Raw genomic sequence first — 16,984 nt, forward strand, 5'->3', positions numbered from 1 at the left:
TGAACACAAAACAAATTCTAAATATGAAGCAATATAATGATGTCAGCTGTATTTCAAGCACATAGAGCATCTCTATCCATGTGATTCATTCATTTATTTATTTGTTGACTATTACAGTTGTTTTTGCACGCATTGGGCAAAACCAGTCCTCTGTGAAAAACGTAAATGAATTCAAATGCGTACTTGTCGGCGCAACTGTTTATGTTGAAGAAGATGATGGTTTTCATAAATGTAAAAAAATAAAATGCATTTAATTTGTTGAAGGTCAAATGTACGCAACCGAGTTGAAGTGTTTGTAGAGATCGCAATAGGCGCTGATTGACGTACACAGTGGGTAAGGTTGTCTTGGTGACATGCCGCGACGGACATTGAAGCCGCTTTGTGAGATCCGCCCCTTTATAAAATCCCTTCTGCACTGACGTCAATGCATGTCGAGCGCCAGAACATCATTCCGAGCATCAGAGCGGAATGCGCTCTCATTTCAGTCTCATTTCAGTCATGTAGAGCCCTGACAACGAAGAAATGTGCAGGAGCCCTTGCCACCCATATGCCCCATTTGCATTTTAGCTTGGCATTAGAAACAATCATACCCGCCACTTCAATTGCTTTGTAAGAGCAGGTGAAGGTGGCCAAACCATCCACACACACACATCTTTATCCAGTATCACTAGAAAACTATGGTCATGGCCGCCCAGGACCAAAAGCCGTCGCAGCAGCGGGCACCGGTTCGCGTGGGATTTTATGATATTGAGCGCACGCTGGGAAAAGGCAATTTTGCAGTTGTGAAGCTGGCGAGACATCGCATCACAAAATCTGAGGTGAGTAGCCTAATATACGCACACACACACTGGTGTTTTCAGTGTGCATGCGCTAACGTGCATTGGAAACAACTTACATTTACACTTTTATCAGTGTTGTAAGAAAGGGGAAGAGTGTAGCCCATCATTGTTAAATCTAAATTATTTGTAAGTTGTATTTTGGTCTGTGACAAATGGGATCATGCGAGATGAAAAAAAAAGATATATATTTTTTTAAATGCAGTTTTTGTCAAACATGTGCCAAGTTCTAATATTTGCTACTCATGTTGGTTTTATACCGTTTTGAACAACGTTTATACCATATTGTACAAAACAAAAATGTAACTTCTGCAATGCCGAGTGGTGTAACCATAAACTAACATTTTTGACTTAGCATACACATGTGTGTGTGTGTACATAATGTACATGTGTGTGTGCATTTTAATTAAGAGTTTATTTAAATTAAAAGTTATTTGTGAAATAAAACAGGCTCTAAAGGGGTCCTCTGATTTTTGTCTCATGGATTACGTTTTAAAATATATTTTTTGAATTGCTTAATAGATCCAAAAATACAACAACAACCATGACCTTTGATATCTAGGGCACAGTGGCAAATCATAAGTATAGAAACATATTTTGCATGTTCGGGTTGCTGTTTTAAATTAATTATTTCATTTACTTTAATTAAATGAAATTTTTCATTGCTTGATATGTATTTTCTGTAAATAATCGGATCTGCCCTTATGTCTCTGTCGTCTGTTTAGATTAGTATTACATTGTTGCTGTGCCAGGGTCAGTTTACTCTGATCTTGAGTTTTAGAGTGACTAAGAGCCGCAGTCAAGATCAATTCAGATAAAACCAAACAAGTGATGGAGCTTCCCACCATTTCTCATTTAGAAGCAAAAGTGGAACAGCTGTATATCCAGTTGCAGTTGCATGATTTTTTTAAAAGATGCTGTAAAGACATGAGACAGGAAGCAGTCTGTGAGCAATGCTTTAATTTGAAATCTTCCACAAAAACAACAACTTTATTACAGTTAAGTCATATACTCGAATGTCATAGTGGTCTTTTCATTTTTTTTTTTAAAGCTAATAGGTCCAAAATTATTTAGTTTCATTGTATTGTTGTGGTGCAGCTCAGTCCTTTATTTTTCTGGAAACTATAAATAATTCATGCATCAGTGGCTTCAAAATAAAAGCCCAATAGACATAACATTTACATTTGCTGAATTGCAGGTGGCCATTAAGATCATAGACAAGACCCAGCTAGATGCGGTGAACCTAGAGAAGATCTACAGGGAGGTGGAGATCATGAAGCTGCTGGACCATCCTCACATCATCAAGCTTTACCAGGTACTGCATGACCATGCGTGTGCATATTGTGTGTATAATACATTTTTGATAATAACCCATCAGCTGCCCGGCTATTTTTGTTTCTTACCTGTATTAGCATTTGTTCCATGAGATTGTTCTAGAGAATCCAGTGGTTTCGGCTGGGAGCTTTATAGAGTTAGTCTTGTCATGTTATGTAAGATTTTTAGGTCACTCTGGGCCTGGATGCTGATGCAGTATCAACAGTTACACAACACAAATACAGCATAAGCAGCAGTCCAATCATGACAGTGGTCATATTGTGATTTGTCTGTCTGGTATTATACATAGAGCTTTCAAAAAAAAAAAAAAAAAAAAACTGCTCACTGTTCCTTTGGCAGAGTCAACTGGGAGCATCAGTAACCTATAGAAATCTACCAAATGCCCACATGGTCATTAGTTCAACACTAGACGTCACAAGCAGGCAAAAATAGTGCTATGAAATGAAGAAACATCCCCTTACAAAAAAATAAGAGTGGTGATGTCATGGTACAAGTGTGGTAGTAGATACAATGGTACACTGATATATATATTACTAGTCAGCGTTTTGAACAACTACTTTGTTATATCTAATGCCAGTGGATAATAATAATAATAAGTATTATTATTATCTACTGGTGTTGTTTCATATTGTTGTTGACATTTATTCATTTAAAGTATAATTATTTTTTATTTAATAATAATAATACTTTTTATTATTATTATCCACTGCTTTTGTTTCACAGTTTTGTTGATGTTATTGTTTATTTTATAGCGTATTATTTGTTTGTTTTTTGCTTATTTTATCAACAACAATAATAATAATAATATAAAATTAAAACATTAAAAATTGTAATAATCAATCAAATAATAATGTCAATAAAACTATGAAACAACACCAGTGGATAATAATAATAATACTCATTATTATTATCATCATTAATATAATTAATGAATACATAAAAATAGAATTCATTATTACTAATCTATCAAATAATTAATAGACAAATTATTTATTTTACACAACTTTTACCTTTTCATTATTGTATTTATGTATTGTATTATTTGTATTTGTCTAGATTTTTTTTTTCAAGTCTCAAACTCAAAAGCTTTTTAACATCATGAGGAACAGAAATGTTTAAAACTTATTATTACAATATTTACATTGACTTTACTCCAGTGTACTTCAGAAAGTCATGGCACTACCATGGTACATGTCCAAAAGAAATGTTAATGCTATGGTACTAGTGCTCTCAGAGATAGGACAGCAGTGTAGAGAAAGATAGCTTACAGAAATATTACACCTATCTATGTATCTAAAATAATAGCCATAACATATTATTGACTAAATGTGAATCACTCGTCACCATTGACAGTTTGTTTCTTCTCCTTTGCATCACACAATAAATGATGTAGAATTGTTTTCTCACTTGAAGCCAAGTGTGAACACTATAGTTACAGGTGAAAATGCTGTCCGTCTCTAGCGCACTTGTGATTTGAGGTTTTTGTGATATGAATTGCATTGCCATAACATTCCACATTCATGCAATGGATAAGAATCACGTCTCTTCTCTTTCATTAGGTCATGGAGACCAAAAACATGCTCTATCTAGTCACAGAATATGCCAGAAATGGAGAGATATTTGGTGAGTGCGTCCGTTTTATTATATGTGCAGACAAACGCTATTTCATTGTGATCCATGTATTCACCCCACGCTGTAAAGTATTGCATGTGCAGTGAATGCATGCCTGCAGTGGATTGAGATGGTCAAACCACATTTCTGCATATTTCATCCATCTGTACACTGATTCACTCACTTAAAGCTAATGGATGAGCTGAGCAGAAGCTATTTTTTGTCCTGTGATGGCACCTGTAATGGAAAAAGGTCCTGGTGTTTTAGATGAGAGCTACGTGACCAAAGAAACAATCATCTCCCCCATAACAGCCCCATGCAGTAACGCTACAGTCATACTTGAAAGACAGTGAATGAGATTTATAGCCTCATTAAGGGGCAAAAGGTTGCGTTTGACAAAGCAAGAGAGAGAATATGATATGACAGCTGCTGCCAAAAAAAGAGGAATAAGATAATCATTTACAGAGACATCCTTGTGATTTTGTCAGTCTTCAGTTGTGTTAATACACTCCTTGTGTTTGACGGCACGCGTACTTTGTTCTTAGCGCACGTACTGCGAGAGTCAGCAGTAAATCTATGCAGTGACGCTATGTTTACAGTAGCATACTCTTTCTGCAGTGTACCATATTTGGGTTAAATTAGAATTTCCTGAGAACCGGAAAAAAAAAGTTTATTTAATGTAGTATTTTTTCATGTCATTACATTTTTTAGACTAAAGCATAAGAGCATAAGAATTGATATACCATTTTACTTTATGCAATATGTGGGTAAAATGGCTATAAATGGGTAAACCCATTCAATACAATGTATTTATACACAAAGAAGTGTAATAATGGGAGTTATAATAATTTGGCACCATTTAATATTTCTTAGGAATATTGATATATCATTTATTTTCCTATTCATTTGTTCTTGTGTATCTCACAAAATACCTGATAAACATGACCTGGTATTTAAGTATGCAATCAATGCCCTGTTTTGTAACAGAAAGTTATATTTTGATTAGAAACCCCATAACATTTTCCTGAGATGTTGATTTATGATAAACAATTTGAAAAAATAGTCTGATTTAAATGCTAATTACAAAATATAATCATATTTCCATAAGAGTGCTAAATTTGATGACTAAATTATTGTCAGTCATTTTTAGAGACCAGTGAGAAGTTGTTGTCATGGTGAAACCTCCAAACATTTAGTATCTCTAAAAAAAAGCCCTGAATGTTGGTATCTCTGATTGGTGGATCTCACATCGGGTCCCGGCGGGTCACAATACACACAATTCTACCGTTATTTGCTGTTTGTGTGTTCCTCATTGCGAGACACAAATAACTGTTGTGTAATGAATTGATCAAGCGCACCATCGCACAGAGAAAAATACACAAGTATAATTAACTGTATGGACTGTGGGCACCCACCGGCAGAAACATCATTTGACGCATATGGTGTGGAATACTGTTTCCCAGCGGTTCTTATAGTGTCATGTCAAAATAAGTAGGACTTTTTCCAGAGTTTTTTGCTTATATTGACTTCAATTCTGTAATGTTATTAGTTAAAGGTAAGTAATGACCGCAAGGAGGCAGTTTAACAGAGACTTAAAGGGACAGTTATGATTTATGAATGTACTCTGATGTATTCTAAAGTTAAAAGGAGAGTTCAACCAAATATGAACACAAAAGAAGATATTTTGAAGAATATGGGTAACCAAACAGTTGATGGGCAGGACGGGATCGGGAAAGGTCCTTGAGCCGGGACTCAAACTCGGGTCTCCTGAAGAGCACTATATTTCGCAGTGCTGCCCATGAGGCTGTTGGCTCCAACTCATCGCTTTATTTTAATATATACAATTAACTGAACCAATGATGAGTCTGAAAGAAGACAAGACCAGTAGATAAAGAAACAAGCACAAATTTCACTTTGACAGATAAATCTCGCGCTCTTATTTCAGTGTTGTTTTTCATTTTGTGGACACTTCAGCTCACAGTTTGCTTCATACATTCAGTTTAACAACATTAAATTAAAGTTGCACTAAGCTGAACCTTCCATTTCCAGTGTACTTCTAATGAACCGGAAGCAATATCAGATGCAACATCTCTTTCTTGACTCTTTATTTCAGACTTCCACTAGATCATTTTATGTAAAATTAGATCCAAAATACAAAATGACTGCAAAAATAACTTGATGGAAACAACTAAATTAAACATGCTCAGGATGTTCTGTTTGCCCATATAAATGAATGATGCGGTCAAACATTGTGTACCCATTAAAGGTCTACTGCAAGTTGATTTGAATGCTAAATATTTAGTCACTTATTTGATTTATGATTTAGATCAAAGGTCACTAGGACCCAGACCACGAATCGGTTATCATAAATTATTACAATTACAAACACGTTGTTGTTTTTTGCCACATAGAGAAATAGGGCATTTGAAGCAACATACATTACTGTACCAGCTGGGTTTTTTTTTTTTTTTTGCCTTACAAGGTCTTATTGCTGCCAGCCTGAACATTTATAGTGAATTTTCTTGAATTGCACATTAACTTCATATTTTGGACCTTTGATTTTTTTTATGGGTCCATTGCTTGAATGGACATTTAAGAGCCTGGAGTGGACCTCTTGAAACTTTACCTGAATACCCCTGCATGTTATTTGGTATTGAAGTGTATTAGTCTGGATTAGGTCAGCTCATCTGAAATGCTCACTGTAATTGTAGAGATCTTTTTATATCTGTTGCTTTTGAGGGTTTATACCTGAGAGGAGGTTAATGACCTTCAAGTTGCTCTTTATCACAATTCTCTGTACATAAACTTCTACAGAAATGTAGTGAATAACATAAGTGATTCATTCAATTAAGTGATTCAGTCTCTTTTACTTTTGTCTGCTGTTTGCTCACCTCCTTTTCACTTGAATCATATCTATATTTTTAATGTTTTTAATATCTGCCCAGTCATTTTCTTTCATATTTCCCTCCATTCTGGATGTTCCATTTTTGTTGGGTTAAAATATCATGTGTGGTCATGATATAGATTAATGTTCAATTTCCTTATCCTACCTGCTGGGTGCAAATGACATGTAATATAGTCAATCCATATAGGGATGTGAAGCCATCTGTCAACTCAATATCGTACCATCCTACTCGTGCAGCACACTGCCTCGCATTCGCATGCACAGCGCACCCTTTGAAGTCTCCTACATGGCCCGTATGACGCACACATGCATACGCATGCAACTGGCATCTCCATGCCCTTGTCAACTGATTAACTCAGAGGACTGCTGTTTTATCAGCGCTCGACTCGCATTTCAAGCAGGCATGGCTGACAATCAGGTCCTGTTTTGAATGTGTGGTCGGCTGTGGATGACAGGCAGGCTTTTTGTTTTAGGAGGGAATGAATATACAGGTTGTTTTCGTTGGATTTGAAATTCATGAAAAGCTGGTGGTTCCATGTTCACGTCACTCCGACATAGCAAAAGGTATCATTACACAAACACCTGTGATGCATGAAAAGGACATGAGAAAATAATGTGTTATTAAAAGGGTCTTTGCTTGTGGAAATAAATGTCCCTTAATCATTTGAGAAAAAAGAGCTCAATATACTATGAAAACATACACTGCCTTTCAGAAACATATCTGAACCAGTGTTATTTTTGTTAACTGTTCAAAATGGTTTGCATTCAATGAAATAAAGATATGATACAAATATGATACAAATACTATACGGAAAAACCTAAATTAGAAATGTTTCCTTGACAACTAACTAAAATAAAATGTTGAAGTACTACAATTACTAAAACTGAAATAAAAATAAATTAAAGCTAAATAGAAATAAAATAAAGTATGGAAGCTTGTTTCCGCCACAGAATAAAAAATAAAAAAGGTAATTGCTACTTTTTATAACGCTCAATTACATCAGAAAAAAAATCAGATCTTACTATTCTGACTTTATAACCCGCAATTGCAAGATGTTAACTCGCAATTGCGAGAAAAAAAGTCAGAATTGTGAGATATAAACTCGCATTTATGAGAAAAAAAGTATTTGTTTTCTTTAGAATTTGACTTTTTAACCCACAATTGAGAGTTTATATCCCACAATTCTGAGAAAAAAGTCAGAATTGAAAAAAAAAAAGTCAGAATTGCGCGTTTATATATGAAACTGAACATGAATTGATTTTGGCACAACAAACTGCTAACATTATAAGCAAGGCAAAATAAAAATAATTTAATTTGAAGTAAATTACTTACATTTCAATTTATTTCAAATGAGTGTGATGAACCCCAGCTGTTCAGCTTCAAATAGATTTTGTTCGCTGCAATATTTTTGCCAAGTCCAATACCGTATTTAATCAGGACTACAATGACCAGTACTGTTAAACAGATGTTCCCCTGCCCTTTCCCTGCTCATTGTCAGAATCTGCATACCATTTTCATGAAAAATTCATGACTGTGACATGTTGCCTGGATGTGCAGATGACGACCCAATAACACCTGATCCCTGTCTGGCAACACAGACTACCTGGCCAGCCGCGGGCGGCTCAGCGAGATGGATGCGAGGAGGAAGTTCTGGCAGATCCTCTCAGCGGTGGAGTACTGCCACGAACGCAATATTGTTCACAGAGACCTGAAGGCTGAGAACTTGTTACTGGATGCTCACATGAATATGAAGATAGCAGGTAAGAGATGTCCCTTTCCTTCTTACAGTCTGGAGACGTTGTATGGTGTTGTGATAGGTGTCAGTGACACCAACAGGCTTTAAAGGTGCAGTAAGCGATTTCTGAGGAACACTGTTGATATCTGAAATCTGTCTCTCCCTTTATTGCTCCATCTCCAAAATGCACGAACACGCAATGCAAGAAAGGATGTCTCTTTATCATAGCTGAATCAAAGCAAAATAATGTGAAGACGAATGATTGACAAGGAAGAACAAAAATGAACAAACAGTACACAAGACTATATACAAGCAAGTGTACAAGCAAGATAAACAATGACACTGAAAACTGTCCTGTTACTATAGCTAACAATAAAATACAGCAGATCTTGGTTCTGTGAAACATAGCAAAACCAATGTTACTCACGTATGGAGCAGAAGCAACACGTCCGTTTTCAGGCTTTCCTGCTTGGCTCTCTCCAGCGCTGGAAAGGTTTTCTAATATTTATCTGGGTCCTAAAGCTCTTGCCTGATCATACCCCTTCTTTTCCAGTGATATTCCTCTGACCTTTTCTCTTTTGTAATGTCTCTCAGACATCTCTCTTTCTACAGTCTTTCTTCAAATCTCCCTCTTGCTCACTCTCTCTCCTCCCCCATTATGAGTGTAAACGCCCCCTACTGCTGATTGGCTACAGGTGTGTTGTGGCGCTCAGTCCAATCCACTTTTAACAGTGTTTCTCAGAAATCGCTTACTGCACCTTTAAACGTTTCTTGATGTTGAAAATCTTTTCTTCTATCTCTGTTTAATATGATGAAACAACTACAAGTCATTTGTTGACTTCTATGAAGAGTGTAAGCTCGGTCTCTGTCAAAACATTGCTCTGTTTGTTTGAGGAGTCTGAAATGTCAACTTCTGGCTCAACTAATAGTATGAGTTTGGGGCGGGACTATCTGTAATAAGCTGTTTAGTGGCTGTGAGGGCGGTTGGAGTGTTTTGGATAGGAAATCCGTTCGGTGCAATCTGGCGCAGAAATATCACTTTTCAGGTTTTACCTTGAATTTCAAGGGCAAACATTAGTAATGACTAAGCACATGGAGTGCAAGATGAGAAAGTTAGATTGGGCAAAAATAATGATATGTGAATGAAAATCAAATCTACTGTTCATGTCAAAGAGTTATATACTATACCCTGTTATATGAGTGAAACTATTATAGTTTGAATTATTTTTTATTTGTATACTTTCAGTATTCATATTAAGTTTTAGTATTACTATTATTGTTGTGTGTTTTTGTCATTTATATTGCTTTTTGTGGTAACACTTTACAAGGTTTCATTTGTTAACATTAGTTAACATACATGAACTTACATTGCAAAATACTTCTAAAGCATTTATTAATAAGGTTAATTTCAACATTTATTAATACATTATTAAAACACAGTTCTGTTTTCTGTTAATATTTTTGATCTTTGCTAACTTGAACTAACAATGAACAATTTATTTGTATTAATTAACATCAACAAAGATAAATAAATACTGTAACAAATGCATTGCTCATTGTCAGTTAAAGTTAGTCAATGCATTAACTAATGTTAACTGGGACCTTATTGTAAAGTGCCATTTTTGTTTTGCTTTTTAATATAGTTTTTATTCATTTAGTGCATCAAGTTAAACTTAATTAAAATGAGAAATGTTTCATTGGCAACTAGTTGAAATAAAATAAGTTTAAGGTTTTTCAATATTTTATTTTATTTCTGTTAATGTTTATTTTAAGTAACGGTTTTAGTTAACTGTAATAACCCTTTGTCATATTCATTAAGTACTTAGAAGTAAGTAATTAGACATTTAATTTTTTATACTATACTTTTATATTTATTTAATTTGTTCTTGAAACTGATTACAGCTTCTTCAATTTCCTGAAGATTTTCTGCTTTATCTTGGAATAAAAATGTGTAATTGCCCGATCCTCACTGGCTCTGGTGCATTTCACAAGGCAAATCAGATCTTTTTCTCACAGTACGCACACACACACACACATACACACACATACACACACACACACATAATGCCAGCCAAAGTCTATCAGAGGATCACATATTTACTCAGTGACATCAGTTCAAACTGGATTTAGTTGCACAGTTCATTCCTTAAACACAGAGGTACTCCTAAGTTAGAATGACCACAACTCATGCAGTTCATGTGTTTCATTTAACCCTGTTTGTACACTGCAAAGCTATGGTGAACTTGCCTTGGGAAATAAATCTATTATGTTACATAATAGTTTTTTGACTACTATTAGATGTTTTGAGTATCTGAGGAAGTGTGATGCATACTACTGGGAGATATATAGACCAGATGATTAAATGGCCCGTATAGTTGGCCATTTTTGTCAGGATAAACAGAGGACCCAAGAGCGAAGGCAGATACAGAAACAAAGTTTAATTGATAAGGGAACAAAAGCAGTCTGCCGTCAGCCGGATGCTGGACTGGTAAACTCAAATGACAATAACTTGGCTGGTGAATCACATCAGCCGAGGTCCCCAAGCTGGGTAGCTTGAGTCAGCGAGGATGACACAGTCTTAGGCCAGTAGTTGCAGATATGCAGGCAGCGGTGAGGTTGGAGACCACTAGCAGCAGGATGGCTGGGCAGAGAACAGTTTAAACAAACAAGTAGACAGGACAAGACAAGACAAGGTTCTCCTGAAGAGGATCAGCTGAGTAGAAGGTAACTACTGATAGTAGCCTACAGGAACGAACCTTATCAAAATAACAATAATCTGGCAAAGATTAAAGAAGCAGGGAAAACGGTCGGTAACTAGAGAAGTAGCAGACAAAATTCTGCGAGCGCTGATTGCGATGATGATCAGCTGGGGGACAGTGGTAGAAACGAAGGGAGCGGGGGAGAGAGAGACAGAGAGAGAGAGAGATTAACTCTGGTTCATGACAATTTTGATTATCTTTTTTTTATTACCCATTAACTGTGAATGATTGACCTATTGACAAAAGTGTGTCAAATTTAACTACATTTTGTGCAAAATATGAATTAAGTTTCAACAGTGTTGTGTCCATGGCATGTGCATTCATATATACATAAATTAACCAAAAGTATTATGACCAACTGCTCAATGTGCTGTTGGTCCTCCGCATGCTGCCAAAATAGCACTGAGCCTCCGAGGCATGGACTCCACAAGAGCCCTGAAGGTGTGCTGTGGTATCTGGCACCAAGACGTTTGCAGCAGATCCTTCACGTCCTGTAGGTTGTGAGGTGGAGCCACCGTGGATTGAATTTGTTAGTCCAGCACATCCCAGAGATGCTCAATTGGCCACCGTGCTTGAATGTGTCTGGACCTCTTACGGTTGTGTAGGTGTGCATGGTCTGTTTAGTGGCAGCAGCCTCTCGGTTGCGGCCCATGTAACAGATGAACAGTTGCTCTGACTTAGGCCACTGGCTAGTGCGGTGAATGTAGGCCTGAAGAGCACGGACTGGGCACAGTCTGTAAGATCTCTCCTATTCCGGCATTATGAACGGCGGAGGGCAGAAGGTCTCAAGAGTGACAGGATGTACAGTCGAAAAAGGAACCTTAGGCAGGTAGTCAGGATGAGGATGCAAAATCACTTTCACCATTCCTGGGGAAAAGTCTAAGCAGGATGGCGAGATTGACAGAGCCTGCATATCCCCAATTCTTTTTATAAAGAAGTTATTATATAGGTTATAAGACCCTCTAGGACTATTGCTAAGTCCCATTAAGGGATCTTGGTTCTTACGGGAGGCCTCAGTCGCCTGGCCCCATGAATGAAACGAGGGAGCAGAGAATGTCTCCCTAGTGGCACCCCATCAACCAAGGAATGGCAAGCCGAAAGAGTAGCCACATAAACCCTGAGAGTGGCGGGGCATGTGCCTGTTGATAATTTTTTCTGCAGGAAATCCAGAACTGAAGCAATCTGGCAGTTGACCGGATCTGCATTATGTACAACAAACCACCTTTCAAAGACACCCCATTTGTTGGCATAACTCTTTCTAGTGGAGGAAGCCCTAGCACTTAGAATGGTCTCAACAACATCAGGCGAAAGCCCAGTGTCCCTCAGTTGGTAGTTGGTACCCATCAGGGGCCAAACATGAAGGTTCCACAGGTTGGGCCTGGGATGGAATATCGTGCCCTCCGCCTGAGACAGAAAGTCCCTCCTCTCCGGAATTGCCCATGGCAAGCCGTTGAGGAGAGATATTATATAACTCTGGCTATAACTTCCCTGGAGCAGAGCGACTGGAGGAAACGCATACAGGCGCTTTTGGTGCCATGTGTGCGCCATCGCATCCAGACCCAGGGGGGCTGGGTGACTCTGAGAGAAGTAGAGGGGACATTGCGCTGTCTGATAAGAGGCGAAGAGGTCCACCTCCACTTCGTAAAATGTGATCCAAATCTGTTCCACTACTTCTGGGTGGAGTTTCCATTCCCCCATCAATAGTTTCTGTCTGGACAGTAAATCCGCTCCCACATTCAGATGCCCTGGAATATATATTGCTAGGAGTGACAGGAATTTGTCCCGGGCCCAGAGAATAATCTGTCTCGGTATTCTGATCAGATTGCGTGAGCGCAGACCTCCCTGGTGATTTATGTAAGAGACTGTCGCTGTATTGTCCACCCGCACTAGGACATGACAGCCCCTCAATTGAGGGAGAAACTATTTCAGGGCCAGAAATACAGCCGTCAGCTCGAGGCAGTAGATGTGCCAATCTGGACGACCACTTAAGACCGCTCCCCAGCCCGTCAGGGAGGCGTCTGTCGTTAGCAGTCTGCGACAACAAGGCGCCCCTAGAGTGGGACCCAAGGCGAGAAACCGGGGTCTGAGCCACATAGTTAGTGTACGAAGCCCGCGGCATGTCACTTTTATTAGCCTTTGAGGATTGGCCCTTGGATGAAATCCTCAGGCTCTGAGCCACAACTGAAACGGTCTCATGTGCAACAAGCCCAAAGGGATCACCGTGGCTGCTGATGCCATGAAACCTAGCACTCTTTGATACTGACGAACAGTGAGATACTGGCCTAGCCTGACTCTGCTCAGGGTATGCTGAATGGCCTCGATTCAAGCGGGAGACAGTTGTGCCCGCATCGTGATCGAATCCCAAACGAGTAACCACCTCAAGTAATTCCTCAACAGATTTATCGCCGTGCGAGGAACGCTCAGAGAATGGCTGCTCGAAGTCAGCAGACCCAAGAGATTCATCATTGTCCCTCGCGTGAGCCAAAGAAGCACCGGAACGCGGAAACGTGTGGATCTGGTGAACAAGCAAACAAAAGGGACCGTATCTTGCTCGTCCGCCAAATCCATTCGGGAGCCCCACGATGCGGGTGCGGACTGAAAGAAGCCAAGATGAGCACAAAGCATTTTGACAGTGAATAATTCGCAATGGTCGCACTCGCTTGACTCCAATGCAGCGACCACATGCTCCTCCCCCAAACACACAAAGCAGTAAGTGTGTGTATCCAGTTCTGACATAGGACGAGAACATAGAGGGACACAGCTCTGACTCTGCAGTTGACTCATTTTTAACCGGCTGATTTTTTTTAACTTGAACTCTTTTCACTTGTTGTTGAGATGAGAAAGAGAGAAATCTGCACACTGCCAGTTTTGAACACTTACTCCTAACAAACATCTGAAGTGAGTTTTGTAGAGAGAGAGAGATTGCTTGACGCACACATACACAGAGTGGTCTGAAAACAAAAGACCTGACGATGCACCTGCGGATCATTTATTTATAGCCTCGTGACGCGGGTGCGACAAAGGCTATATTACCTCCGGGTCAATTCCATTGATGTGTTTACACACTATATTCACAGCTGGTCACGTTTAAAGACGTTCCCAATGCGCTGAGCAGCGCAGCATCGATTGTAGCTTTTGAAAGGGAACACCATTGTCATGAAGGGGTGTACCTGGTCTGCAAAAATGTTTAGGTAGGTGTCACATTTACATCCACATGAATGGCCGGACCCAAGGTTTCCCAGCAGAACATTGCCCAGATCATCTCACTCCCTCCACTGGCTTGTCGACGTCCCACAGTGCATCCTGGTGGCATTACTTTCCCAGGTAAACGGTGCACACAGACACGCCCGTCCTCCTGATGTAAAAGAAATAGGGACTCATCGGACCAGACGACCTTCTTCTACTTCTCCAGTTCCAATGTTCATGTGCCCAATTGAAGGCACTTTCGACGATTGACAGTGGTCATTATAGGCACACTGATTGGTCTGAAGCTACGCAGCAGAGTGTGAAGCACTGTGGGGTGACATTTCTCCCATAACCATCATTTAAAAACCAATATTTTGTGTGACTTGTGCCACAGTAGAAATTCTTTTGGCTTGGACTAGACGGGATAACCTTTGTTTCCCTCGTGCATCGATGAGCCTTGGGCGCCCAACACCCTGTCACCAGTTTGTGGTTTGTCTGTCCTCAAATTGTCTGCCCTGGTAAATTCTCACCACTGCTGACTTGGGCTACATCTATATTAATCCGTATACATTTGAAAACTGAGTTTTCGTTTAAAAACGCTCTCCGTCCACCCTGGCGTTTTCAGGTGTTTCCCAACATTTCAGTGTGGATGAGAAACTTTTGAAACACACCTGAAAACGCTAAATTCACCTTATTGCGCATGCATAAAACCTTACAAAAGATCACTGAGATGATACAGATGGAAAAATAAATAATAAAGTTATGACAATATCCTGACAGGATAATTTTATTTAGCAAAATACCTCACCTTTCACTGACTCCAGGTTGCACTCAGTCACCATATGTTTGTTCTAAAACACAACTGCTCTCATGTATTGCCGCAGGACAGGAAATGTGAGTACATTTTCTGTCATCTTTGCAGGACTGTGATATGAAGAGTGTGCAAAGTAACACATTTTAGCAAAAGTGTGAAAGTGAATAGCACATAACAGGCACGATACCAGTATAAACATTAATATCTATTGGAACAATATGCGTCACATGACTAAACTTACGTCATCGTTTTTAAATACCACCGTTTTGACAGTCCACACGACAACGTGAAAACGGCGTTTTCAAATGTATCCACTTTGGAGAGCGTTTTCAAAAAGCTTGGTTTTCATTAATAAAAACGCCATCTCAGTGTGGACAGAAGGCCAAAACGGAGAGAAAAGGATGCGTTTTCAAACGAAAAGGTATTAGTGTGGACGAAGCCTGGGACCAACCCACAAGCCTTGTATTTTCAGAGATACTCTGACCTAGTCACCTTGCCATAGCAATTTGGCCCTTTTCGTCTTCTGCTCAGATCTTTATTCTTGCCCATTTCTCCATACACGTAGTATAATATTTGCATATATTAATGGTGTCACATCTGCAATATAGGCCACTTTACTCACTAGATCATCATCAGTGTAAGGGTCAAACAGGTCAATTTAGCTCAAAGGGAATTATTAATTAGGGAATCTTGAAAGAATCACTTATACGGCCGAGCAACTGCCTGAGCTGTGCCATCTCTAAACCAATCAGTCTCTTCCAAACTATCAAACGTTGATACATTTTGTTTTGTCCTTTTCAAGCATGCAGTCATAGTGTTGAGATGTAAAATAATGACTGTGTTACATACTGGTGCGGTGGAGGATGACAGAGAGGCACATGCTATGCTCCATAAGTACCAGTCACTGCAGAGAATAGATCCTTGTGCCAGACCGTTTGTCTGTATTTATGTCATACCAAGCTGAGAGAGAGACACAGAAAATGCATTATAGGGCGTTGCCATTGTGTCACTCATGCACTTAGATAACAGAAGTGAAGTGCTTCTCATCACAGCAGAGGCTTTTTAAAACACGCCTCCATCTTTCAGAGTCATTTCTAAAAGGGTTTTTATTTATTTTTCAAAGGGAAATTTTATTGCAGATGTTGCTGGAGTTCACAGTTGTGTTTCATTGGCATGTCAACTTTTTCTCTGATGTCTCTCCTAAGAAACTGAGACAATCATTAAGACAGTAAGAGCAGAGATATAAAATGAATGTGAACAGCATAGCTCAGATAATTTGGTCTGGGAAGAAGTTAATAAGAAATGTTTGAGTTCATTATATTGAAACCCAACTTTTCATTGGAGACTTTATCTTGGCAAATCTGAGCACAGTTTTAGATACTGTTGGTACCTCTTTTACAACCTTACTTATAGAGTAATCGTCTGTGAATCAATGGAGACAGCTTGAAAATACAGTTTTTAGATCAATTTGAGATAAAATGCATTATCTGATTTTATTGCTAATGTTATTGATATGTAATCTCAACAAATAGTTTTGGAGATTTCACATTTTGTGGTGGCTGCTTTTGGAACTTAAGCTTTAAAACCTTTGTGAATATTTTGTTTTATTCAGTGCAGTGGTTCAAAACATGTATCAAACTTATAAAGTCACATATCTGTACTTAAGTGTTTTTTTGTTAGCCTACAAGGGCAGGATGAACATGATAGAAATTTTGCTACCATATTTTCTGGAATATTAGACACATTTTTTTTTTCATCTCAAATGTGCTGCGACTTATATTTCAATAAGTGATATGATATAA

The 16,984-nt window shown here is 38.7% G+C and overlaps 1 protein-coding gene across 3 annotated transcripts in view; it reads left to right on the forward strand.

Annotated features, from left to right (window-relative positions):
- Window positions 1-439: 439 nt before the first annotated feature.
- Window positions 440-16,984, forward strand: part of sik2a (salt-inducible kinase 2a) — a 43,272-nt gene continuing 26,727 nt past the window's right edge. Inside the window, exons 1-4 of one of the 3 annotated variants that reach the window (XM_056252928.1) lie at window positions 440-818; window positions 2,035-2,151; window positions 3,731-3,794; window positions 8,287-8,448. In XM_056252928.1, the coding sequence (XP_056108903.1) occupies window positions 678-818; window positions 2,035-2,151; window positions 3,731-3,794; window positions 8,287-8,448 (484 nt within the window). In that variant the 5' untranslated portion in view covers window positions 440-677. Of the gene's footprint in view, window positions 819-2,034; window positions 2,152-3,730; window positions 3,795-8,245; window positions 8,449-16,984 lie in introns of those variants that run through there. The other 2 variants (XM_056252926.1, XM_056252927.1) reach the window with 2 other exon arrangements.

This window comes from Rhinichthys klamathensis, unplaced genomic scaffold (genome assembly GCF_029890125.1).
Source record: "Rhinichthys klamathensis goyatoka isolate OS25496 unplaced genomic scaffold, OSU_Roscu_1.1 h1tg000099l_1, whole genome shotgun sequence".
Lineage (NCBI taxonomy): Eukaryota > Metazoa > Chordata > Actinopteri > Cypriniformes > Leuciscidae > Rhinichthys > Rhinichthys klamathensis.